The 27263-nt window shown below is 40.0% G+C and overlaps 1 protein-coding gene across 3 annotated transcripts in view; it reads right to left on the bottom strand.

Moving 5' to 3' along the window:
* SOAT1 (sterol O-acyltransferase 1) overlaps positions 1-27043 on the bottom strand; it is an 80348-nt gene extending 53305 nt beyond the window's left edge. Inside the window, exons 1-2 of one of the 3 annotated variants that reach the window (XM_023640234.2) lie at positions 26804-27043; positions 16999-17122 (exon numbers count right to left, since the gene is read on the bottom strand). In XM_023640234.2, coding sequence (XP_023496002.1) covers positions 16999-17116 — 118 coding nt within the window. In that variant the 5' untranslated portion in view covers positions 17117-17122; positions 26804-27043. 3 annotated transcript variants of the gene reach the window in all.
* Between the last annotated feature and the right edge of the window lie 220 nt (positions 27044-27263).

The raw sequence follows: 27263 nt of genomic DNA, 5'->3' as shown, positions 1-27263 counted from the left end.
ATGGACATACAAATCACGATTAGTCTATAACTTTTTTAAAGCAATAAATATATTTCTATTCCATAATCAAAATAATCCAGGAAGTATAATTTTAACTTTTTTTTTATTGGTTTATTTTTCTTTTATCGCCATCCCTGTATCAACTGTGTTGGTTACCCATAAATGCAATAAAAGAATTAGCCTACTACCATCAGACTTTTACATCATCATATAATCTTATTTTAAAATCAAAAGAGATCATTTCTGGTAGAAATATTAGATTTCATGTAGATTATAATTCTCAGGTGATCTATTATATAGCGGGGAACTGTAAAGCTCTCTTAGGATAGGGGACAGAAAAGTTGCCAGCACCATTAACAAGAAGATAAAATAGCTTAATGAACCTAGTGCTATATAGCCATAAACTGTGCTTTCATATTTGCTCTCCTGGGTTTTGCACAAGAGGAAATCTAAGCACTGACAGGATACAGTCATCCACACAGGGAGGTAGTCAGTCAATGATTACACACAGTAAGCCCCATCTTCTGACTTCCTCCTGCCTTTCCAATTTTGTCTTCCTATCTGTGAAAACAAACCACAAATCCATCTGTACTACCTCCCCGAACAGCCTCCTCTAAAAGCAAACAAAATGCCGTACACGTAACACTGTACTATCTTAACTCCATAGCTTTGCAAACTCAGACCTTTCCCCTGGCTTGAAAGCTCTCTCCCAGTCTCTTCTTCAAAGGCTAAACTGAAATCCTACTTCTTCTGTGAGACACCTTCTTCCATTCTAAAGCAAGTACTCCCGACCGCGTTGGACTCCTACACCATTTAGTTACTATAATTTACCTAACTCCTATTTATAACATGGGACTGTCTTCTGTTTCAGTATCTTATTCATCTGAACCTCCCTACTAGCAAACCTAATACACTGCCTTATATATAGATCAAAGGGGTTTAATCTCAGTGTTGCATGTAAAGGCACAATTAAATGACTACTAAGAGCAAGCCGTTTTGTTGTTGTTGAGGAGATTCTCCCTGAGCTATCATCTGTGCCAATCTTCCTCTATTTTGCATGCTGATCGCCGACACACCATGGCCACTGACGAGTGGTGTAGGTCCACGCCTGGGAACCAAACCCAGGCCGCTGAGGTGGAGTGCACCGAACTCAACCACTAGGCGATGGGGCTGGCCCCAAGCAATTCTTATTCTAAGAACCTAGAATTCCAAGATTAAACTTTTGATAAAATTATTAAAACTAGATTCCAGAATGTTCTTGCTAAGAAGAAAAGATTAAAAAAATACAAGCTCAGGCTGGCCCCATGGTTTGCGCACTCTGCTGCAGCAGCCGGTTTGGATCCTGGGCACGGACATGGCACCACTCATCAAGCCATGCTGAGGCGGCATCCCACATGCCACAACTAGAAGGACCCACAACAAAAAATATACAACTATGTACAGGGGGGCTTTGGGGAGAAAAAGGAAAAAATTTTTTTAAATCTAAAAAAAACAAGCTCTTCCCTCAAATTTTCCGGCCTAAATTTTTCTAGCAATTACCCCTTAAAAAAATCATAAAATTGGGGTCAGCCCCATGGTCGAGTGGTTAAGTTTGGGTGCTCTGCTTTAGTGGCCCAGGGTTTCACTGGTTCAGATCCTGGGCATGGACCTAGCACTGCTCATCAGGCCATGCTGAGGTGGCATCCCACATAGCACAACCATAAGGACCTACAACTAGAATACACAACTACGTACTGGGGGGCTTTGGGGAGAAGAAACAGGGGAAAAAGAAGATTGGGAACAGATGTTAGCTCAGGTGCCAATCTTTAAAAAGAAAAAGAAAAAAGAGAATAAAATTGATTGTCTAATATTTTCCCCAGTAGAACACTTTTATGTGTGGTTACATTCCTGCTCCAGAGCTTGGCAACATATAGAGAGAAAACCAGGAAGAATATCTCATTAGAAGCCAAAGGCAAATAGGCCTCCTTTTCTTTCAAAATAGTCAATCAAGTTATGCTTCACATCCCATTATTTAAAAACAAATATACCCATTACATCTGGGCAAAATTATATTCAAATAATTTTCAGCAATTCTCCTAAAACACAAATTTGCCTCAAATACATTACACCCCAGAAAAAAAAATCATTGACAATATTTTGTTTGCCTTCTTAGAATCTGAAACATTTTCAAGATTATGTTTGAGCACAATTATTTTTTTTAAAAAAAGTTAGAAAGCTGTCAAAGAAAGTATCAGCTAGAATCTTCCACTTCTTGTGACTAATCTTCCTCTAATGAACTAAGATATTCAAACTCAATCTTTTGACCTTAAAAGCTATAAAAAGTACTAATTAATATTCAATAACTTTATTACTGCTAGTAATTATATCGTGTCTCATTCTACAAAGCATTTTTCAAGCAAGTGGAATTTCTTCTCTCTTGAAATGCCATATAGTTTGTTCAAAAGGTCACGTGATCCACGAATGAAAAAAAGTTGGAGGTAACAGGCACTCTCATATTGCTACTGGGAGTGCACAACTTCCAAAAGGCAATTTGGCAATACTTACCCAAAAACTCTTATAAATATGCATTCCCCTTGACCTAAAAACAATTTCTAGGAATGTATCCAAGAAAAAACCATAAATGCTTGAACTTTTGCTTATCTGCCTTTTCTAAAATAAACATGTTTTGCCTTCATAGTAAGAAAAAAAATGTACTCTCAACTTATTCAGTTGATTAAGGCTCTATGTGGACTGGCCAGTTTTATGATTAGATGCTTATATTGGGTGAAGGAGCAAGATTACAGAATAAAAATGATATTAACTTTTTTCCTATATTTTTGCCAAGAGACTCAAAATTTGTTACAAAAGGACTGTTGTTCTCTATGTTCAGATTTATGTACATATCTCAAAGAACACTGAAATTGAATAAAGTATATTGATTTAGTTAATATTTGTGAAACACTTCAAACAGTGCCTGGCAATGATAAATCTATGTTAGTGGTTGTTATTAGTATTATATTAACTAACAAGCTATCAAATGAACAAAGCAGCAAAATAAAAGGCAGTCAAGAATAACTACTATCTGCAAATTAGAGAAAGGTAGGGAACTTCCTCAACCTGATAAAAGGCATCTACCAAACCCCACAGCTAACATAATTAATGGAAGGACTGAAAGCTTTCTCCCCACAATCAGAAATAAGACAAGGATGTCCACTCTTGCCAATTCTATTCAACACTCTACCTGAATTCTAGCAAGTGCAATTAGTCAAGAAAATGAATGGAAAGGCATGCAGATTGGAAATGAAAAAGTAAAACTAACTCTTATTTGCAGGTGGCATGATCTTATATATAGAAAATAACACAAAACTCACACAAAAAAACTATTAGAGTTAATAAATGAATTCAGTAAGGTTGCAGGATATAATTTCAATATACAAAAACCAGCTGCATTTCTACACAGTAGCAACAATTGGAAAATGAAATTAACAAATAATTCCATTTACAATAGCATCAAAAGGAACAAAATATTTAGGAATAAATTTAACAAAAAAAGTATAAAACATATTCTAAAAGCTATAAAACACTGTTGAAAGAAATTAAAGACGACCTCGGTAAATGGAAAGACATCCAGTGTTCACGGATTGAAAGACTTAATATTGTTAAGATGGTATATTAGTTTCCTGTGGTTGTTGTAACATATTACCACAAACTTGGTGGCCTAAAACGACAGAAATTCATTCTCTCACAGTTCTGGAGGCTGAGCTGAAATCAACGTGTCACAGAAGGGCCACACTCCCTCTGGAGACTCTAGGTAGATCTTGTTCTTTTCAGCTTTTCAGCTTCTGGTAGCTGCCAGCATTCCTTGGCTTCTGGCCATAGCACTCTAATTTTCAGGCCAGAATCTACAAATCTCTCTCAGCTCCATCTTCACATCACTTTCTGTTGTGTTTGTGGTCTAATCTCCCTCTGCCTCCTACTTATGACATATGTGACTGCATTTAGGGCCCATGTGGATATTCAGGACAATTTCACCTCAAGATTTTCAACTTAATTATATCTGCAAAGACCCCTCTGCCCCTTTTCCTGCCATATAAAGTATTCACAGGTTCCAGGTTTTATGACCTTTTGGCAGAGGGGGCATTTTCAGCTTGCCACAGATGCCAAAACTCCTGAAACTGATGTGGATATCCATATGCAAAAGAATGAAGTTGAAGCCTTATCTTATACATATATGAAAATTAACTAAAAATGGATTACTGACCTAAATGTAAGACTCAAAACTATAAAACTCCTAGAAGAAAACATAGGAGGAAAGCTTCATGACATTGGGCTTGGCAATGATTTCCTGGATATGACACCAAAAGCACAGGCAACAAATGCAAAAACAGACAAATGTGATCATATCAAACTTAAAAACTTCTGTGCATCAAAGGACACAATCAACAGAGTGAAAAGGCAACCTAAGGAATGCAGGAAAATATTTGTAAATCATCTATCTGACAAGTGGTTAATTTCCAGAATATAACCCCAAAACTCAACTCAAGATCTCCTACAACTCAACAAAAAACCAACCCAACTAAAAAATGGCCAAAGGACATGAAGAGACATTTCTCCAAAAAAAGATACACAAATGGGCAACAGGTATATGAAAAGCTGCTCAATATCACTAATTATGAGAGAAATGCAAATCAAAACCACCATGAGGTATCACCCCAAACTCATTAGGATGACTACTATTTAAAAAACAAAAACAAAACAGAAAATAACAAGTACTGGTGAGGATGTGGTGAAACTGGAACCCTTGTGCACCACTGGTGGGATTTAAAATGATCTACTGGTTCAGATCCTGGGCATGGACATGACGCCACTCATCAGGCCATGCGGAGGCGGCATTCCACATAGCACAACCAGAGGCACTCACAACTAGAATATCCAACTATGTACTGGGGGGGTTTGGGGAGAAGAAGAAGAAGAAAAAAGAGAAGATTAACAACAGACGTTAGCTCAGGTGCCAATCTTTAAAAAAAGAAAGAAAATGTGGTATATACATATAATGAAATATTTCAGACTTAAACAGAAAGGAAATCTTGTCACATGCTACAACACAGATGAACCTTGAAGAAGATATTATGCTAAGTGAATTAAGCCAGTCACAAAAAGACAAATACTGTAAGATTCCACTTATGTAAGGTATCTACAGTAGTCAAATTCATAGAAACAGAAAACAGAATGGTGGTTACCAGGGGCTGGGGGAAATAAGGAGTTGTTTAACGGATACAGTTTTGGTTTTACAAGATGAAAAACTTCAGGAGATCTGCTGCACAGCAAAGTGAATATGCTTAATGCTAGTGAACTGTGCACTTAAAAATAGTTAAGATGGTAAACTGCTATGTATGTTCTTACCACTAAAAATTTAAAACATAATAGAGGGTGGGACCAAGATGGCGGAGAGAGTGGTCTTGTCTCTCCCCCGTCGAATCTACAACTAATTGGACATTCACTGAGTAACAAAGGATAACCAGATAGCATCTCAAGATGCCTAAGAATCTCATGCTACTATACATCTGAAGGCAGACGGACTTCCCCCTGGGAGGAGGTGGAAATAGGTGAAAACTCTCCAACCCCCGACCCCCGACCTCCAGACAGCCTAGTTCCTGCAGGAGGCTCTCTTCCAGCGGACTCCCCCATAGCATCGCCACACACCAAGGGCAGGAGTGTGCACTCACCAGCAGAGCAACGGTGGAAACAGGTGACAACAGCCCTACCCAAGCCCCCCGCGATTACACCTAAGCCCAGGGGGAATCCCCAGGGTCCCGCACCCACCGGCAGGGAGGTCCTCTGCTCGCGATTGGCAGGGAGGCCCCGCCCAGCATTCGGAACACCAGGAAGCTCCCTAGAGCAGAATTCCCCACAAGGCAGCAGCTTACAAGCCACCGCCAGGCCCACAGACTCTGGCCGTGTCCCAGACAAGGCAAGGGGCTCCCAGAGATCCCATGAGAGTGGAGTGGGCAGAGTGGAGCCGTTTCTGGTGAAACGGCTACATAGCCCAGGGGGGAACTCCAGGTTCCTACAGCAGCCTCAGCAAAAGCTTCTGCACAGCACTAGTGGAGAGGTCCTGACTGGCAATCGCAAGGCGGGAAGGCCCTGGGGCAAAAGTAGCACAGCTAGGTGAGCTAACGACAGACTGCAGAAGATACCCGCAGCTCTGCTGGGACCTATAGTGGAGAAGTGTGATCTTGTGAGCTCTGTTAGGGACAAAGGGGCGATTATAGGTGATCCTGCTCCTGGCTGCTGGGAAAGCCCACAACACTGCTGCAGACCACAAGGAGGGAGTGCGTCTAAGTGGGCTGCAACAGTAGGCACCAGTAGCCTGAGGCCCCCTTGCGATTGCCCCCACAACCGATGAGGGACCCCAGAGGACCACTGTGACTACGAGGAGGGGTCCAAGTCCAGTCAGTAACAGCTGACAGGGTTCCTGGTTGGTGCAGTCTAAACAGCCGCCCCCCCCACACCAGTCGCAACAAGTAGAAGCAGCGACTAAACTCTATCTCTATGTGGTGGCACAAATCCACGCCATCAAGCAGTATGAAAAAATATATTAAATCTCCAGAACAGAAGGAAAATGATAAGCACCCAGAAAACAATCCCAAAGACAATGAAATCTATAACCTAAATGATGATAATTTCAAAACTGCCATTATTAAAAAACTTAACGAGTTAAAATAGAATTCAGATAGACAACTCAATGAGTTCAGGAACTATGTCACAAAAGAGCTTGACACTATAAAGAAGAACCAATTAGAAATACTGGAGATGAAGAACACAATGGAGGAGATTAAGAAAAATCTGGACTCTCTGAACACTAGGGTCAATATTATGGAGGAAAGAATTAGCAATTTGGAGGACAGGAATATAGAAATGCTGCAGACAGGGGAGGAGAGAGAACTAAGACTAAAAAGAAATGAAGAAATTCTCCGAGAATTATCCGACTCAGTTAGGAGATGCAACATAACGATTATAGGTATACCAGAGGGAGAAGAGAAGGAGAAGGGGGCAGAAGGCCTGTTCAAAGAAATAATAGCTGAGAACTTTCCAAACTTGGGAAGAGAGATGGAACTTCATGTGACAGAAGCCAATAGATCTCCAAACTTTATTAACGCAAGAAGACCAACCCCAAGACATATAGTAGTGAAACTAGCAAAAGTCAATGACAAAGAGAAAATACTAAGGGCAGGCAGGCATAAGAAAATAACTTACAAAGGAAACCCCATAAGGCTATCAGCAGATTTCTCAGGAGAGACCTTACCAGCTAGAAGAGATTGGAATGAAATATTTAAAACTCCGAAGGACAAAAACCTGCAGCCAAGAATACTCTACCCAGCGAAAATATCCTTCAAATACAATGGAGAAATAAAAACTTTCCCAGATAAACAAAAGTTAAGGGAGATCATTGCCACAAAACCTCCTCTTCAAGAAATGCTCAGGAAGAACCTCATTCCTGAAAAATCAAAAAAAGGAAAGGGGTTACAAAATCCAGAACAAAGGAGATAAGCGGAAGGACAATAAGACAAAGTAACAGCTCTCCCTCAAGGCAAAATGCAAAAGAACTGGAAAACAAGTGATAAAATGGCAACAGTAGGTCCCCAGGTTTCAATAATCAGTCTAAACGTGAATGGATTGAACTCTCCAATCAAAAGGCACAGAGTGGCAGGATGGATCAAAGAACAAGATCCAACAATATGCTGCCTCCAGGAAACACACCTCAGCTGCAAAGACAAACACAGACTCAAAGTGAAGGGATGGAAGACAATACTCCAAGCTAATAATGAACAAAAGAAAGCAGGTGTTGCCATATTTATATCAGACAAAGTAGACTTCAAAGCAAAACAGATAAAGAGAAAGAGGGGCAGTATACAATGATAAAAGGGACGCTCCACCAAGATGACATAACACTTATAAATATATACGTACCTAACACAGGAGCACCACAATTTGTAAAGAAAGTGTTAACAAAACTAAAAAGAGACATCAACAGCAATACAATAATAGTAGGGGACCTCAACACCCCATTAACACCAATGGACAGATCATCCAGACAGAAAATCAACAAGGAAATTATAGAATTAAATGAAAAATTAGATCAGATGGACCTAATAGATATATATAGGACAGTTCATCCAAAAACAGCAGGTTACACATTCTTCTCAAGCAGTCTTGGAACATTCTCGAGGATAAACCATATCTTGGGAAACAAAGCAAGCATCAATAAGTTCAAGAGGGTTGAAATAATATTAAGCATCTTTTCTGATCATAATGCTATGAAACTAGAAATCAACTACAAGAATAAAGCTGGGAAAGGGCCAAAAATGTGGAGACTAAACAACATGCTACTGAACAAACAATGGATTATTGAAGAAATTAAAGAAGAAATCAAATATCATCTGGAGACAAGTGAAAATGAAAACACACCGTACCAAATGATTTGGGACACAGCAAAGGCAGTCCTAAGAGGGAAATTTACTGCAATACAGGCTCACCTCAATAAGCAAGAAAAATCTTACATAAACAACCTCAAACAAGACCTAGCGAAATTTGAAAAAGAAGAACAAACAAAGCCCAAAGTCAGTAGAAGGAGGGAAATAATAAAAACTAGAGCAGAAATAAATGATATTGAAACAAAAAAGACAGTGGAAAGGATCAATGAAACAAAGAGTTGGTTCTTCAAAAAAATTAACAAAATAGACAAACCCTTAGCCAGACTCACTAAAAAAAAAAAAGGGAGAGAGAGAAGTCTCAAATAAATAAAATTAGAAACGAGAGAGGAGAAATCACAACAGATACCGAAGAAATATAAAGGATCATAAGAGAATACTATGAAAAACTATATGCCAACAAATTGAACAACCTAGAAGAAATGGATAAATTCCTAGACTCATACAACCTACCCAAACTGAATCAGGAAGAAATAGAGAATCAGAAAAGACCAATCACAAGTAAAGAAATAGAAACGGTAATCAAAAACCTCCCCAAAAATAAGAGTCCAGGACCAGACAGCTTCTCTGGAGAATTCTACCAAACATTCAAAGAAGATTTAATACCTATCCTTCTCAAACTATTCCAGAAAATAGAGGAAGATGGAGCACTCCCTAATACATTCTACGAAGCCAACTTCACCCTGATCCCCAAACCTGACAAGGACAACACAAAGGAGGAAGACTACAAGGCAGTATCACTGATGAACATAGATGCAAAAATCCTCAACAAAATTTTGGCAAACCGAATACAGCAATACATCAAAAAGATCATACACCATGATCAAGTAGGATTTATACCAGGGACACAGGGATGGTTCAACATTCGCAAGTCAATCAACGTGATTCACTACATTAACAAAATGAGAAACAAAAACCACATGATCATCTCAATAGATGCAGAGAAAGCATTTGACAAGATCCAACATCCATTTATGATAAAAACCCTCAATAAAATAGGTATAGAAAGAAAGTGCCTCAACATAATAAAGGCCATATATGACAAACCCACAGCCAACATCATACTCAACAGACAAAAACTGAAACCCATCCCTCTCAGAACAGGAACAAGACAAGGGTGCCCACTTTCACCACTCTTATTCAACATAGTACTGGAGGTTTTGGCCAGAGCAATTCGGCAGGAAAAAGAAATAAAAGGAATCCAAATAAGCAACGAAGAAGTAAAACTCTCACTGTTTGCAGACGACATGATCTTATATATAGAAAACCCCAAAGAAGCCATAGAAAAACTATCAGAAACAATCAACAACTACAGCAAAGTTGCAGGGTATAAAATCAACATACATGAATCAGTAGCATTTCTATATGCTAACAATGAACTAACAGAAAAGGATCTCAAGAACTCAATCCCATTCACGATCGCAACGAAAAGAATAAAATACCTTGGGATAAATTTAACCAAGGAAGTAAAAGATCTATACAACGAAAACTACAAGACCTTCTTGAAAGAAATCGACAACGACATAAAGAGATGGAAGGACACTCCATGCACATGGATTGAAAGAATAAACATAGTTAAAATGTCCATACTACCTAAAGCAATCTACAGATTCAATGCTATCCCAATCAGAATTCCAATGTCATTCTTACAGAAATTGAACAAAGAATCCTAAAATTCATATGGGGCAACAAAAGACCCCAAATTGCTAAAGCAATCCTGAGAAAGAAGAACAAAGCTGGAGGCATCACAATCCCTGACTTCAAAACATACTACAAAGCTACAGTAATCAAAACAGCATGGTACTGGTACAAAAACAGGTACACAGATCAATGGAACAGAATTGAAAGCCCAGAAATAAAACCACACATCTACGGACAGCTAATCTTTGACAAAGGAGCTGAGGGCATACAACGGAGGAAAGAAAGTCTCTTCAACAAATGGTTCTGAGAAAACTGGACAGCCACACATAAAAGAATGAAAATCAACCACTCTCTTTCACCATTTACTAAAATAAACTCAAAATGGATCAAAGACCTAAAGATTAGGCCTGAAACAATAAGTCTTCTAGAAGAGAATATCGGCAGTACACTCTTTGACATCAGCTTCAAAAGAATCTTTTTGGACACCATAACCCCTCAGATGAGGGAAACAATAGAAAGAATAAACAAATGGGACTTCATCAGACTAAAGAGCTTCTTCAAGGCAAGGGAAAACAGGATTGAAACAAAAAAACAGCCCACTAACTGGGAAAAAATATTCACAAGTTATTTATCCGACAAAGGGTTAATCTCCATAACATACAAAGAACTCACACAACTCAACAATAAAAAAATCAAACAACCCAATTACAAAATGGGCAGGGGACATGAACAGACATTTCTCCAAAGAAGATATACGGATGGCCAATAGACACATGAAAAGATGCTCATCATCACTAATCATCAGGGAAATGCAAATCAAAACTACACTAAGATATCACCTTACACCTGTTAGAATGGCAAAAAATATCCAAAACCAAGAGTGACAAATGTTGGAGAGGCTGTGGAGAAAAGGGAACCCTCACACACTATTGGTGGGAATGCAAACTGGTGCAGCCACTATGGAAAACAGTATGGAGATTCCTCAAAAAGTTAAGAATAGATATACCTTATGACCCAGCCATTCCGCTACTGGGTATCTATCCTAAGAATCTGAAATCAGCAATTCCAAAAGTTCCATGCACCCCTATCTTCATCGCAGCATTATTCACAATAGCCAAGTCATGGAACCAACCTAAGTGCCCAGCAACCGATGATTGGATAAAGAAGATGTGGTATATATATACAATGGAATACTACTCAGCCATAAAAAAGGACTAAGTCGTCCCATTCACAACAACATGGATAGACCTTGAGGGTATTATGTTGAGCGAAATAAGCCAGACAGAGAAAGACGAACCCTGTATGACTCCACTCATAGGTGGAAGTCAGTATATTGACAAGGAGATCTGATCGGTGGTTACCAGGGAAAAGGGGGGGTGGGGGGAGGGCACAAAGGGAGAAGTGGTGTACCCACAACATGACTAACAAAAATGTACAACTGAAATCTCACAAGGTTGTAATCTATCATAACATTAATAAAAAAAAAAAAAAAAGGTACAAACTTCCAGTTATAAGATAAATAAAGTTTGGGAGTGTAAAAAAAAAAAAAAACACACAGATTTACCATATGACTCAACAACTCCACTTCTAGATATATACCCAACAACAGCAGTGAAAACCTACATTCACACAAAGCTTTTCACAACAGCATTATTCCTAATAGCCAAAAATTGTAAACAACTCAAATAACTAAATGTTCATCAACTAATGAATAAACAAAATGTGGTATATCCATACAACGGAATACTGTTCAGCCATAAAAAAGAATGAAGGACAGATACTCACTAAAACATGGAAAACATTATGCTAAGTAAAAGAAGCCAGATAGCAAAGACCACATATTCTATGATTCCCCTTATATAAAATGCCCAGAACAGGCAAATCCAAAATGACAGGAAGCAGCTTAGTAGTTGCCAGGGCTGGGAGAAAGGGAGCATGGAGAGTGACAATGAATGGGCATGGGGTTCCTTTTTGGGGTGATAAAAATGTTCTGCAATTAAAAGTAATGATGTATACTGGCAACCACTGAATTCTACATCTTAAAATGACAAATTTTATACTATGTGAATAAAATCAATAAAAAAAATGAGGAGGAATGGGAGGAAAAAAGAGGAAAAGGAGAAGGGGCCAAAGGGAGAGAAGGGAGGAGAAAAAAGAACAAGAGGAGAAAAGAAAACAAAGAGGAGAAGAAGAAAAAAAATGCCTAAACCAATCTCTACTTAAATTATACTTTCATATCTAGCATAAAGATAGAACTGGTAAGTGGCAGAATACTGGGTCTAGACAAGAATAAAGTTTAGCTTTTCCTGTTAAATTGCAGAGCCCTAACTTCTATTTACTTCTCCTAGAAGCGGACCATTCCACAGTCTATTACAAGAGATGCAAATCAGAAAGGAAAAGCAGAAAGGACAGGCAGGTACACTGTCATGCAAAGAGGCAGTGAGGAAGAAATAAGATTTTTAAAATTTAAACAGGCATAGTAACAACAAAAACACGAAGTGGTAAGTTTATAGAGTATAAGGTAAACGTTGCAATCCAGTACTATATCTCAAAATAAATATTTTTGGAAAAAATCCTCTGACCCTGCAATCCCTCTTTAGGCATCTGACAAATCTGTAAAGAAGTTCATTACCATTTGTTTATAGCAGAAAAAAACAGAAACAACTTAAATATTCATCAGAAAAACAATTAAATTGTATATGACAGATACAAAATAAAATACTTTGTAGCGAATTATCTACTACTTAACATTGGAAAGATGTCCACAATGTGTTAGAGACCTGAGTTACTAAAGAAGGTATAAAATATTCTATTTATGTAAAATGTTAATAAGTTCATGGGAATAAAACATATCTGGAAGGACGCATATTCATTTCTCAAATGACAGAATTTCGAGCCTTTTCTGCTTTCTTTTTAATTTTTTTAAATTAAAATTTTTTGTTTTTTGAGGAAGATTAGTCCTGAACTAACATCTGCCACCAATCCTCCTCTTTTTGCTGAGGAAGACTGGCCCTGAGCTAACATCCATGTCCATCTTCCTCTACTTTATATATGGGATGCCTGCCACAGCATGGCTTGACAAGTGGTGCCATGTCCGGGATCCAAACTGGTAAACCCTGGGCCACCGAAGCGGAATGTGCAAAATTAACTGCTGCACCACCAGGCTGGCCCCTCTGCTTTCTTTTTTATCCTTTTCTGCATATTTGGAATTAACTGAATAGTGCATGTACATCATAGCACAATAAAAACTTTTTTACATAAGCATGTATTACTTTTAAAATCAGGTAATGAGGGGCCGCCCTGGTGGCACAGCGGTTAAGTGCGCACATTCCGTTCCATGGCCCAGGATTGGCCAGTTCGGATCCCAGGTGTGGACATGGCACCGCTTGGCACGCCATGCTGTGTTAGGCGTCCCACATATAAAGTAGAGGAAGATGGGCATGGATGTTAGCTCAGGGCCAGTCTTCCTCAGCAAAAAGAGGAGGACTGGCAGCAGTTAGCTCAGGGCTAATCTTCCTCAAAAAAAAAAAATCAGGTAATGATAACATTACTTTCAATTTAGACAAAAGGTTGTCTTCAGAACTGGTATTATTTCAAACAAATGTCACAAACTACAAGAAAGCTAATTAATTATAATTTCACCTAATAGGCACTAGATAAATTAAAGATACTCTTATGAAAATGTAATTCAATAACCTAAAGGCTGGGTGACCATATAATTTATCAAACAAACTGGGACACTTCTGAGAATGCAAGGAGGCAACACACAGAATTACACTGGACACAGGGAAAACTGAGACTAACCTGAGCAAATTCAGACATAAAATCATCCTACCCATAGGTTACTAGATTTAGGAACCAGAGAATAAGAATTCAAGAATTACACAAGTTCAATGAAAAACATCCTTTGGACTATGTCACGAGCTACGTCAAAGTGACATATCACAAGACAGTTAGGTCTCAGAGCTCTTGACGGTACTGCTCCTTAACTTGCGATGCCAATCAGTACTATCCAGCAAGGTTTTCAAACTTAACATTCCTGCAGCCTCGCACTGAGATTCAGATTCAGTAGATCTATAATGGGGTCCAAGAAACTGTTCTGGTTTGTTGGATGATTTCTTTTCTTTCTACAGGGATTTGTGCACAACCTCTGATGGTTAATTTTATGTGTCAACTTGACTGGGCTAAGGGATGCCCAGACAGCTGGTAAAACATTATTTCTGCCTGTGCCTGTGAGGGTGTTTCCAGAAGGGATGAGCATTTGAATCAGTAGACCCTCCCCAACACAGCAGGGCCTGAGTAGAACAAAAAGCAGAGGTCTGGCGAATTTTTTTTTTTTTTTTTGAGGAAGATTAGCCCTGAGCTAACTGCTGCCAATCCTCCTTTTTGCTGAGGAAGACTGGCCCTGAGCCAACATCCGTGCCCATCTTCCTCTACTTTATATGTGGGACGCCTACCACAGCATGGCTTACCAAGTGGTGCCACGTCCGCACCCGGGATGCGAACCAGCAAACCCCAGGCCACCGAAGCACAATGTGCGAACTAAACAGCTGCGCCACCAGGCCGGCCCCGAATTTGCACTCTTGCTTGGACTGGGACATCCATCTTCTCCTGCCCTAGTTCTCCGACCTTCAGACTGGGGACTTACACCATCACATCCCTGATTCTCAGGTCTTTGAAGATTTTGGGTTTGGACTGGAACTGCACCATTGGCTTCCCTGGGCATCTAACGTGCAGATGGCAGACAGAGCCAAACCCTCATAATAAATCTTCCTATATATCTGTATATATCCTATTGGTTCTGTTTCTCTGAAGGATTCTAACACACCCCAATTGAGAACTGCCACTAAGAACTGTGTCTCAAACTTTAACCTGCATATGAATCACCTTGGAACCTTATTAAAATGAAATTTTTATTCAATAAATGTGAGGTGGGGCATTTCTAACAAGCTCCCAGGCAGTGCAGATGCCCCTGGTTCTGGCTGGTGGGCCACAATGATTGATTGGCGTGGCTTGGTGTCCTTGAAGCCCTTGCTACTCAAAGGCCGTATTTTACCTGTCTGCTTATTCCCCAAAGTGAACAAATGTTCAAGCGAAGAAACATATTCTATTTTCAGATCAGCATCACGTACATTAAATCAAGGGGGCGCTCATACTTCTTGTTTTTGGCTAAACAATTCAATTTTTAATATCTGCCTTAAAACCTGGAATGATTAAAACAATGAACTAACACAATAAGGAGTAATGAAAATATGTAGAAATTAGAATAATTTGTAAAAGATTTTTAAAAACTGGGACATACAGGGGCCAGCCCAGTGGCGTACTGGGTTAAGTTCGTGTGCTCTGCTTCAGTGGCCCTGCGTTGGTAGGTTTGGATCCTGAGCACAGACCTACACGCTGCTCATCAAGCCATGCTGTAGTGGCGGCCACGGACAAAAAGTAGAACAAGACTGGCACAGATGTTAGCTCAGGGACCACCTTCCTCAAGCAAAAAGAGGAAGATTGGCAACAGATGTTAGCTTACGGTTAATCTTCCTCACAAAAAAAAAATAAAACTGGGACATAAAGAGAAAAGTGAATCTAGTGACAGCAAGTTTCAAAGAAAAGTAATTTTTCTGTCTCCAAGACAGACAACACAGATTATTATTACTCAGTCCCTAAATCATGGAAGGGGTAGGTCTCTACCCAATGTTGGCTTATAACCTTTGCACAAATTTTACATTTTAGATCACACTAAAACTAGCCCATATGCAATATAAATATTTCATAAATAGCTAATTAAAAGTCTAAAAATCAATAACCTTCATTATGCAAATTTAAGCAGCAACACATATTCCTGGTGGGATCCAGCTGCTATTTTTCTAATTAAATTTTACACAGGAAAAACAAAAGAACATTTCTGTATGAAAGAAGTCTCAGGATGCCAAAGACAACCTGTCTCAGAAACTTCCACCCCTATCTGCTAGCCAAAAAAGCTTCAAATTTCAAATCCTTGTTGAAATCAAATCTATACAAATGTCATTGCAAAAACAAACATCCTGAGGCAACAGATGACATCAGTTGGAGCTGTGTTTACAGGTCTATCGATCTTAAGCACAACCTTGACCTTAACAACAAGTGTTGTGTCATACTCTTATCTGTATTGATGCATTAAGAAAACTTGGACAGAAGAACTAATAAAACTCCCTAATCTCTTTCTCACCCAAGATTGATAGCGTACTACTGAATTAAGTTAGGTGGTCTGCTAATTACTCTCATTATGCTCATTACATCTAGTAGAAGAGTAATTAGTAGCACTTATTCATAATAATCTAATTACGTTGGGGGGGGGCTGTTCTCATTCATTTCACTCGCTCACTTAGAGCTCCATGAAGGCAAACACATCGTACTGTACGAACCATATTGATCACTCTGTAGCCGCAGCACCTAGCAGGGCATCGGTAATTATTGATAAGTTAGGTGGCTGAAGGAATGAATGAATGTACGGTATCTAAAATAGTAGATACCCAAAACACGTCTGTTGAATTAATTAAAAAGAAAGGGCTTATTTCCTAATTTCTTCTTTACCAGATATATAAAACTCTATGTAATATAAATCCTAAATTAAAATATACATTGCCAACTCCACATACATCAACAAAGCTCTCTTCTATGAGATGTGCAGCAAGTCACACATCAGTGTCACCAGTAGTATCTAAGGTGGCTGTGACTGGCACTTCAACCAAAGTGCTCCTTTCAACATATTGTTCTCTTCTATACCTTTACACAGTGCCTCACAACATATTCATTTATAATAAACAGAGTTAAAGAGATGTCAATCCCTGTTCTAGAACATACATTTGTTCTCTATTTCATTAATTCACCTCAAAAAAATTAAAAGCCTCACCATTACTAGATGTCTCTAGGGACTCCTCTGAAGAGTTTCTCTCCTCTTCACTTTCCTCAAGATTTTCATCGGACTTTGACAGCCGTTTTCTTAGACACATTTTCTCTTCACCCACCATTGTTGTCTAGGAAAGAAGACATAAAAAGCTTTGAACTAAGTATCTGGCTCAGGCGAATTTCACAATATCACCATATTTAGGGAAGGTGAAAAATGATACATTCTCTTCCTTTTGTTTTACTTTAGTCATGTTTAAGCAGTTTCTGAGCACAAAATACTATGACAAATTTGAAGAAATTAGTCCTTATAAGTAATTGGTTGGTTTAAGACCCTTATTTAAGCATGGCCCCCATTCTTAAAGAACAATTAGTTAAATAAAAAAGGCATAAATATATGAAAACTTAAGAACAAGAAAAAGAAAGTACAAAGACGCCACAAAGTAGTATGATCAATAGTCACGTCAATGGTAAAAATAATGAATACCTGAAGTTCAGAGACAAAAGAGATTATTAAGAGATGTAAAGAGTTTCACAGAAGTTATTTGAACTGAGTCTTGAAGGATGAGAAGAGAGCACTCCATGGGTGAGAAAGGGTTAAAACAAGGTCCTTAATAAGCCCTGTCCAGGGGTGCATGACTGATCAGACTCCTTTACCAGAGGACAACAAAGAGGCTCTTGTTGAGTATCTATTAAGTGCAACGACACTGCTGGGGGCTTTAAGTTTTCTCATTGAATCTTCATAACTCTGCAACCTGTGTCAGATCCAAACTACAAACACTACTATTTGAACTTCTTTTTATAAGTTGCTAAAATTTTAGTAGATCAATAAGATTCAATTAAAAGGAACCTAGGAAGGAGGTCAGGGCAACTGATAAATTTGAAAGTCATTTGTCTAACAGTGACAGAGGAAGCAGCAGAGCATCTAACTCTCCAACAGAAAAGATTAGAGAAGTGAGAACTGACAACCAACTATGAGGGATGCCCTCAAAGTAAGACAGGAAGAAGGAGAAAAGAAATCAGGGGAGAAACAATAGAAAGATGCAAAAAGAGCCAAGACGTTTCAAAAAGGAAGGATGACACAGGGAATAATGTGGAAATAAAAACAGGGACTCTACTTTTGAGTGTTCTGTGCTTTACATGTATTACATATTTTAATCTCAATCTAATCTTTAAATTAGGTACTATTATTATTCCCCAACTATTGTCTTTGGTCATCATGTCTTCTAATATACTCTTTCCAATCTCTAGAAAGCTGGTTCTCCTCTGCCCTTTCTTTACCTAGCTAACCCTACTCACCCTTCAAAGTAAGAGTCACAGCAGCAGGAACAGCAGCAGCTTTGACTTAATGACCAGCCATTGTGTACCCACCAGGCACTGTGCTGCCAAGTCCTTTACATTTATTTTCTTATTCAGTCTTTACAATCTTGGAAAGTAGGTATTATCCTCATTTTACAGATGATAAAAATATAGTTTAGGGAGGTGATTTAACTTGCCCCAAATCATATAATTCTCCAACAGCAGAACTGCGATTCAAAACCAGAACTACTGGATCCCACAGCCTACCCAGTAATCACCAGATGGCTTGCCTCGGATTCACGCTACCATACTCAGACAGCAATACTATCTGCCTCTGACACTGAGCATAAGCTTCTCAAAAACAGGGACCATATGGTATTTTCCCTTTGAATCCCCAAAATCTAGTGGGGAGTATCTGGAGCACAAGAGGCGTGCATTAGTACAGAAAGTGAATCTCAGTTAATACCGCAACCCATTATTCTAATAGGACACTGCTCTAAACTTAAGAGAATCAAGAGGAAAACATATGCCAGGAGGATGCCAACGAGCATCATCGTTACTGGTAACAGCCTTATACACCCTACTCAACAATAACATCTACAACGATTGTTCTTAATTGGGGTTGGGGGCCCCCCTAGACTCAGGACTCCTATAGGTATGCAAAAACGACTTCAAACATTTCAATAACTGAAATAAACAATTATACACTTATCACACAAAACAAGCAACACATTACTTCCCTTTTGGCTGAATCTATTATCAACCCAGTGAAAAATCAGTTATGATGATTAAAAGCACTAATTAAGAGGTGAAAATAGTACTTAAGAAACCAAATTTCAGAGACAAATAAATGTTGTTTAACAGGACAAAAGGAAACAATTTACACCTGAGTACCCTGCACAACAATGAAAAAATTAAAGGAGTCCTTAGTGATGAGATTAGGAACCATCAGTCTACTTTAGAGAACAAAGACTTCCCAAAGCTAAAACACAGGAACTACTGAGTTTGCACAATTACACAGAGTTTAATCTACTCATTTTAGAAGTGAGCCAAAGAAGAAAACATTAACTCTTCTTTAACAAAAATCTTTCTATCATAGTCTGTACTTATATCTTTGGTCTCAATTTCCTCTACTTAGCAGGAAGGGAGAAGTGTAATACAGTGGAAAGGCACAGGATTTGGAATCAGAACACCAAGAGGTGGTTTACATCCCTGCTCCATCACAGCACTGTGTCCTCAGGTAAACCCGCATCCCCTCTGAATCTGTTTCTTCTTCTAGAAATTAAAGGTAAATACTACTGCAGAGAACCACGACAACAAAAAAAGATAATATACACTCAAGTGCCAACATTATATTATTAACCACCAACTTTAAAAAATTAACTAAGTGACCTGATACCTACATATCTAACTCTATATGCTAAATGACACAAACATTAAGTCATATCATCCCTCAAATTTTACTTGTGTTTGCTTTTAAGATGTACTAGATGGGCCGGCCCCCTGGCCAAGTGGTTAATTTCATGCACTCCGCTGCGGCGGTCCAGGGTTTCCCAGTTTGGATCCTGGGTGCAGACATGGCACCGCTCATCAGGCCATGCTGAGGCAGCGTCCCACATAACACAATCAGAAGGACCTACAACGAGAATATACAAGTACACACTGGGGGGCTTTGAGGAGAAGAAAAAAAAATGGCAACACTTGTTAGCTCAGGTGCCAATCTTAAAAAAAAACTAATAATTAAAAAAAAAAAAAGATGTACTAGATGAGGGTAAATAAAGTACCATAATTATATACTTTCTCAAATGCAGCTCAAACATCATATGGTTTCCAAGAAAATATTAACAAATTTTATCAGTCATACATACAGATGTTAGGAAGGAGAACTCTTACTGAAAATGGCTCACCTCAATTTTGACCAAATCCTCGGATCATATAAATCATAAGATTAAGAGATGATGTCTGAATTGAGCTCCTCCTGCCATGCATGTCAGTTAATAGTACATGGCTGGTATTGCAGAAAACAGAGGCAAATCGGAGTAATGCTCAGCTCAATTGTTCCTTCTCTATAGACAGATGGATCATTTTGGCCTCTGTGTGGAGAGCAGACCACAACGAGGGCGAGAGCATAAGTTAGGGACCAGTTAACAGACTACTGCAATTGTCCAGGTGAGAGATGAAGGACAGCTGAATTTTTTGACCACTCATCTAAAAGAGGACTGTGAATCTATCCCCTTATCAACCTAAACACTAGCCAGGCAAACTACTTCAGCTGTCATAAAGTCCAACATTCAAACTGTAATTAATGCTAAATGGTTTCTAAGCGCTAACATGGATCACTGCCCTTATATGTGAAGTGTACCAGGGTTTTTTCTTGACCTCTCATTAAGACAGGACCTGGAGGCAGAGTTATCCTCCTTGTTTCCCATTAATTTCAGGTCACAGTTCCTCCTTCCCTTCCTGAAATACCTCAGCCGGATTATTATACCTGGTACCTCTCCTCATTGCAAGTATGTACTATCTTCCTGGTCACTGCCCTCACTCATTGAGGATGTGAACACCTCACTCACTGCCCCCACTCTACCACTAATCCTTCCACACTTCTTTTACTTCAACATTCATGTACTTTGGTCCATCCAATGCCCTGGCCTCCAGGCTCCTTGACTACTACTTGTCTCCAACAAACTGTTCTTACGTCCCAGTCACTCCTTCCCCTAGAACTTACAGTTACTAATACCTGCACCATGTCCAAAATTCTGATTTTCAGCATCTAACCCTCTGAACACCACCAGTTCACTTACTCGAATACCTCCCCATCAATTCTCTAATACCCTTCTCCTCCCAACAGGCCCACACTTCCCTGAGCTCCAGACTCACCTCCAAAGGCTTACCTGACACTTTCACATAGATGTCTTATAGGCATCTCAAACTTACCATGACCAAAACTGAACTACCAACGCTCCTTCCAATTCCATTCTTCTCTCTGTCTTCCCCACCTCAGTTAAGACTAACAGTCACTCTTTGTCCAGATCAAAAGAAAAAAGAAAACCTTAGAAGTCACTCTTGATTCTTTACTATCCCTTATCCAATCCAACAGCAAGTCTATTTCACTCAGCCTTCAAAACACATTCCAATTCTAACCTCTTCTCGCCACATCCACCACCTTCACCATACCTCTCTCAGCTCTCACTGCAGTAGCCTCCTAACTAGACTCTCTTCATTTTCTCCCTTCTGGTCTATTTTTTAACACAGCACCCAGAGTAATCCTTCTAAAGAGTAAGTCAGAGCAAGGTACTCCCCTGCTCAAAATCCTTCAAACATCAGATTTTGTTCTAAGTTCTCACCATTGTCTAGGATTTTGTTCTAACTCCTCCATGATCTGCCACTCGCCTCCCCAACCCCTACCCCAGCACCCTGAACCTCCTCAGTTCTCTCACTAGCTCTGTTCTGGCCTTCTGTGTTTCTTGAACAAGCTAAGTTCACTCCCATTTCAAGTTCTTTGATACTTCCTCTGTCTGGAACATCTCCTTCAGGTACCCTCAGGGCTTTCTCCTTCACCTCATTCAAATTCTCTGCTCAAATGTCCCCTCCTCAGGGACTCCTAAGTCTACTCTAACTAAATACTCTCACACCCTGTTACTCTTATCCCTTATATGCTGCTGTATTTTTCTTCAGAGTACTTACTGCCCAATACATTACAGCATTTATTGTCTGTCTACCCCACAAGACTGTAAAGCCCCATGAAAAGTGGAGTTGTCTTGTTCATCATTTTATCCAAGTATCTACAACTGTGCCTAGAACACAGTCTGCAGTTAACACACATTTGTTGAATGAATTAATAGTTACCAAGCATTTTCACATACATTAAGGAAATAAAAAATTGCCATTCACATGTTCATGAAACAATCATTAATAGGCTAGTATGAGAATTGGAACTGATGTTTGCTTTTATTTCTAACTTTGCCTGTCAATACTAAAAAATAAATACAACACAGTTAGTGAAGACATTTACCTAGTTTGAGATTTAAGTTGTGTGTATCTATACATAAAAATGATCCGCTCTAGAGCTTAAGGCTTTTCAATAACATCTACCATTCAGGACCCAATTCTAAACTTAGGTAATCTAGGAGACTCTGAAAAACAATTTGCTGACAAATGCCATGCCCCTTACTCCACCGGAAAATCTCTCAAACTTGAGAGACTGTTCTGAAACAAATTCAAATAGTTAGAATAAACATTATTAGAATTGCTAAACTCTGATAGGACCTCGTGCACATTATTACCTCCTTTAATCCTAAGAATAACCCTATGAGGTAGGTAACCTTGTTCCCATTTTCAAAGAAAAAAAGGAGTGACTGTCAGAAGCATAACTATAGATAACAGTAAAGACAGAAAACTTTAAAAGTAGAAATCAACATTAAAAAAGAAAGAGAGCAAGCACAGGTCTTTTAGTGCAGGCCCAAACGTGTTGTTTCTGATGAGCCCCCAATACATCACTGTATCAAAGCAGACCTCAGCTGAAGTTCACGCTTTAACGACCATGGCACATCTGAAAAGGGCTATGGTAGTTTAAACATAGAAGGCAAAGAAAAAATTTTTAATTTGCATTGAAATTATTCTTTTTTAAGTTCTGACACTTAAAAGATATGTGCCAATTATCTGAAAAGTCATGTCTATAAAGCTTCTCTTTCTACAATCATGTTGGATAAATGTGTTTTAATAATACAGAGGTCTATCTCATTGTATTCTTCACACACACACACACACACACACGCACAAACTCTATCAGGAGAAGGCATAACTAACCACTTAGGGAAGTCAAACAAGTCCTCATGGAGGAGGTGACATTAGAGCCAGAGTTCAAAACAGGAATAGAAGTTTGCTAAGCATCAAAACAGGATGGGAGGGAGAGCAGTCTACAAAAAAGATGAAACAAGTACAGACCTTGGTGACGGATTCATTATTTCAAACATTTTATTGAGGTCTACAACGTGCCAGGCCCTGGGATGCAAAGATAACTACAACTGTTAGTGCCCTCAAGGAGTGAAAATCTAGTGGACGAAAGACATAAAAATATAACATCTAGTGGTATTACAGAACAGTAATTGAGATGCACGTAGAGTATCAAAGGAATACAGGCCTGGTGCCCAACAGCACTGAGGGGCAATTAGGAAGCCTTCTCTGAAGAAGGTAAAATCTGAGTTAATTAATCTTGAAGAGAAGGACTAAGGCTGGAGCACAGGGTACAGGAAGGGCAAGGACAAAAGGTCAAGGGCCCTTAAGGAGTTTGGAACTTAACACATAAACAAGCTGGCAGAGGTTTTTCAACAAGATGGTGACTTGCTGTTTGTCTTAGAGTAAGATAACTCAAGCAACCTTATGGAGGGCGTGCTGGAGAAAGGAGAGACTGGCAGAACAATGAGATCACACAAAAAACGAAAAAGCCTTGAAGTAAGCCTCAGGTGACATGCGTTTATTAAATGAACAAATGATTTCATGAAGACAACATTAAGGGAGATAAGAGAAATTTATAAACATTAAGCTGAGGCATCTATGAACTATCCAGGTGGCCTCAGTTGGAAATAACAGATCCCAAGCGAGATTTCTAATTCAGCTGACTAAGGCTGTGGTGTGGCATTAAACTAAGTAACTACAGGAGAAGAGAAAGGAGTAGGTGAACTCAATACGATGTGCCTGTGGGTCAGCCAAGTGATGATGACCAATAGGCAGATGAATATGCAAGTGTGCACTGAAGACAGGAATCTGGATTCATCAGTGTACTGGCAGCAGCTAAGGCCAAGGCACAGGAAGGAACTCTCCCAGTTAGAGACCATAAATCAAGAAAAGAGGTTACCTAGGAAATAATATAAAGCTAACATTTACCTAGTACTTACTATGGCTCATTTAACCTCACAACAACCTATGCAGTAGATACTATTATTCCATTTTACAAGTGGTTAAGTAATTTTCCCAATATTACAAGGCAGTTAACTAACAGTAAAAAAGCAAGGCCTAGGAGAGATTAGAAGAGAATCAGGAGCAGACAATGTTCAAAATCAAGTCAGGATTCAAGAGGTAATCTATGGTATATCATGGAAAATTCAAGCAGGACCACAAAAAAGGGAGAAAAAAAGGGGAGAGCGTAACACGGGATATTTTCACAATTTGAGAACATTAACAGCTACGATTTACTTGTACAATCAGTTTGGGGAAGAAGTACAAAGAAATATACTGGATGGGGTTGCAAAATGAATTGAGGAAGTAGAAAAGTGATCATAAGACTAGTCTCTCCAGTCGTCCAGCAGTAAAACCACCAGGTGCTAATGTTTACTAAGCCAGTAACATTTACAGTGCTGGGCGCCAGGGTGGGGGCATCACACATCTCATTTAACATTTCCACTCTAAATTCGGAAATACTATGAAACTTGTTAAAAGTCACATAGCCAGTAAGCGACAGTGGAAACTGAGTTTCCAAATTTAAAAATTTGTTGGAATTTATACCTAAGGTGACGCAAAGCTGACTAAACAGCTATTTGAAAAACAACACAGTGATTGAACAATTATTTAAGAATCCAATCTGTACACTGGTTTTGCAATGTTCAGTGTGACAGTATCTAACTTATCCTAAGAAAGCAAAACAGAAAGAACCGGTTTGAGAAACAAATGAACCATATGGGAAACAAGTGTCCCGCTTGAGCCTGCTTGCAGTGTTCCTATTAACAAAGCTTTTAAAAGAACCTATAAATCTATAAAACAAATAAATATTGAGCAGCTGCTCTCGGTGAAGAATTTTGCTCGATCACTCCCAAGTTCAGTGAGGGGAAAGAGAGACAACCGCAAACAAATTTACAATCTAAAACATAAAATTTCTCCCTCTTCCTTCCAAACAATGGTTTACCCTAGTACAACCCTACAATATTTATGTATCAAAGAGCTGGGTCATTCAATCAATTAGCAAAACTAAAGAACACAGACAAATTCTATTTACATCTGTATTGTCAGTATAATCATTTATCCAAGGTGATAAATTCCAAAAATAAATTTTGTTAACTGGACTTTGTTTAAAACTTTTTCCATTTCCTTTCCAAAGCCATCAGGCACTCTTCCCTAGTTAATATTTCCCACTCAAAAGTTCCCTCCTCTGCCCTCCAAATCCTTCATTCTTTCATTGTGCCAAGGGCTGGGCGAGACTCTGATAATTAAGACATAAATAAGATGGACTAGTCTAGCCTTCATGAAATGTACATGCTAGCAGAGCCACCAACGGAAGCATCTAAGTAACTTTAACAACTCATACAACTGATGATTTACTGCTGCTAAGGAAAACAAAGTGCTAGGAGGGCTTCACAGGGATACGACCGGCTTCTTGAGGAAGTCATATGTGATGTGGGCTGATAATCCAGGAACGCATAGGCGTTGGGGGCAGGGAGAGAATAAGGCGTCAGAGGTGGAAGAAACGCCTAGACACCAGGAGACAGCAAAGAGGCCTTCTTAGAACAAAAATAAAAACCTGTGTGGCTTGTGCCCAGACAGGAGGGAGGAAGGTGGCCGATGATGAAGTGGAGATAGAAAGAGTGGCAGCAGTATTTTGATATTTATCCTAAAAGAACGCAAACTCTTTGAGAGTTCTAAGCTCGTGATGCACTGAGACACGTGCATTTTTAAACGATTACTCTTGAACGCCTGGGGGCCCCTTCGCAAATCCATTCTCTGGCCTAGACAACACTCAAACTCCCTTAAAAGTCATTCACCGATGCGGCCCAACTTAAAGCAAAAAAAAAAAAAAAAAAAAAAAAAGAAGCTTCAAGCTGAAGTCTACGTCAAGGGAAAAGCAAACACTCTGAAAAAAGGTAGTTTAAAGAGACGGCAACCACTTAATAAGCGACCAATGAATTTAATCTATGTGTAAATATGGAGAATAGAGTTTACAGCTGCTTCTCGCTTACAAATAACTTTTAAATAGATATGTCATTTAAAGCGCACGGCCATTAACATTTAAGAAGGACAGAAACGTAATTACATCCTAAGAGGTACAAATAAAATACGAGCTTGATTCAAGGCTTTGGTGCCCACGCAGATTTGGATGTCCTGAAGCGCCATCCATCCCGTCACAACACACTTTCTTCCCACATCAATTAGAAGATGACTTCCTAAGTGCATTTTTGGTTCCGTTTTTTAAGCCATTAAATGGCTTCTAATTCCTAACTTTCTTTACTACCGGCTTGAGAGACGCCACAGGATCTGGGAGACACTGAAAAAACCTCCAAGGTTTAAAAAGCTGCCGCGTTCCGGGCGCCCGAAGGTAACTTCCCCGCCCTCCCCATCCCCCAAACTCGCCAGGACGGGGGAGCCTCGCCCTCGGCGGCCGCCGGCCGCCTCCCCAGCTCCTCAGCCCAGGACGCGGCCAGGCCCACCGGGCCCGAGGCGCGGCCGCCGCCTCTGTCCCCTTCCTCTCCGGCTGAGGCGGGCGGACCCAGGCGGGAAGTGAGGGGCTCGGGGAGCGTGGGCTTTACCTGGGGCCGGAGCCCGGCAGCGGGTACCTCGGCCAGGAGGGTAAAGCCGGGAAGCCGCAGCGCGCGGCGGGCAGCGAGGTCGCCTCCCGACCGCTCTCCGGACGCCCAAGACTCGCAGCGCAGCCAGCACCCCGCAGACGCAAATAAAGCGCCCGACTGCCCGGCCCCTCCGCCCCCGGCCTCGCAGCCCGCTACGCTGCGTCACGCGCACGGCCCGCGCCGGCTCCCGATTTCATTGGTGGCCGCCCAAGGCCGCCCCGCCCCTTCGCGCGGCTGGAGCGCCCGCTGGCCTTGGCGCCCGGGGAGGGGCGCTTCGCGCGGGCAAATCGGGACCCCGCCTGCTTGCTTTCCGTTTCTTCCCCAGCGGTTCCGTGTGGGGCAGACAGGGGACCGAGACAACTTTGTGCAAGCCCGAAACGGCACCATGCCTGGTAGCACGGGACTGGCGAGTGTGGTGCCT

This window comes from Equus caballus, chromosome 5 (genome assembly GCF_041296265.1).
Source record: "Equus caballus isolate H_3958 breed thoroughbred chromosome 5, TB-T2T, whole genome shotgun sequence".
Lineage (NCBI taxonomy): Eukaryota > Metazoa > Chordata > Mammalia > Perissodactyla > Equidae > Equus > Equus caballus.
Note: the sequence above shows the minus strand (reverse complement) of the source record. Positions and strands in the feature narration are given on the sequence as shown.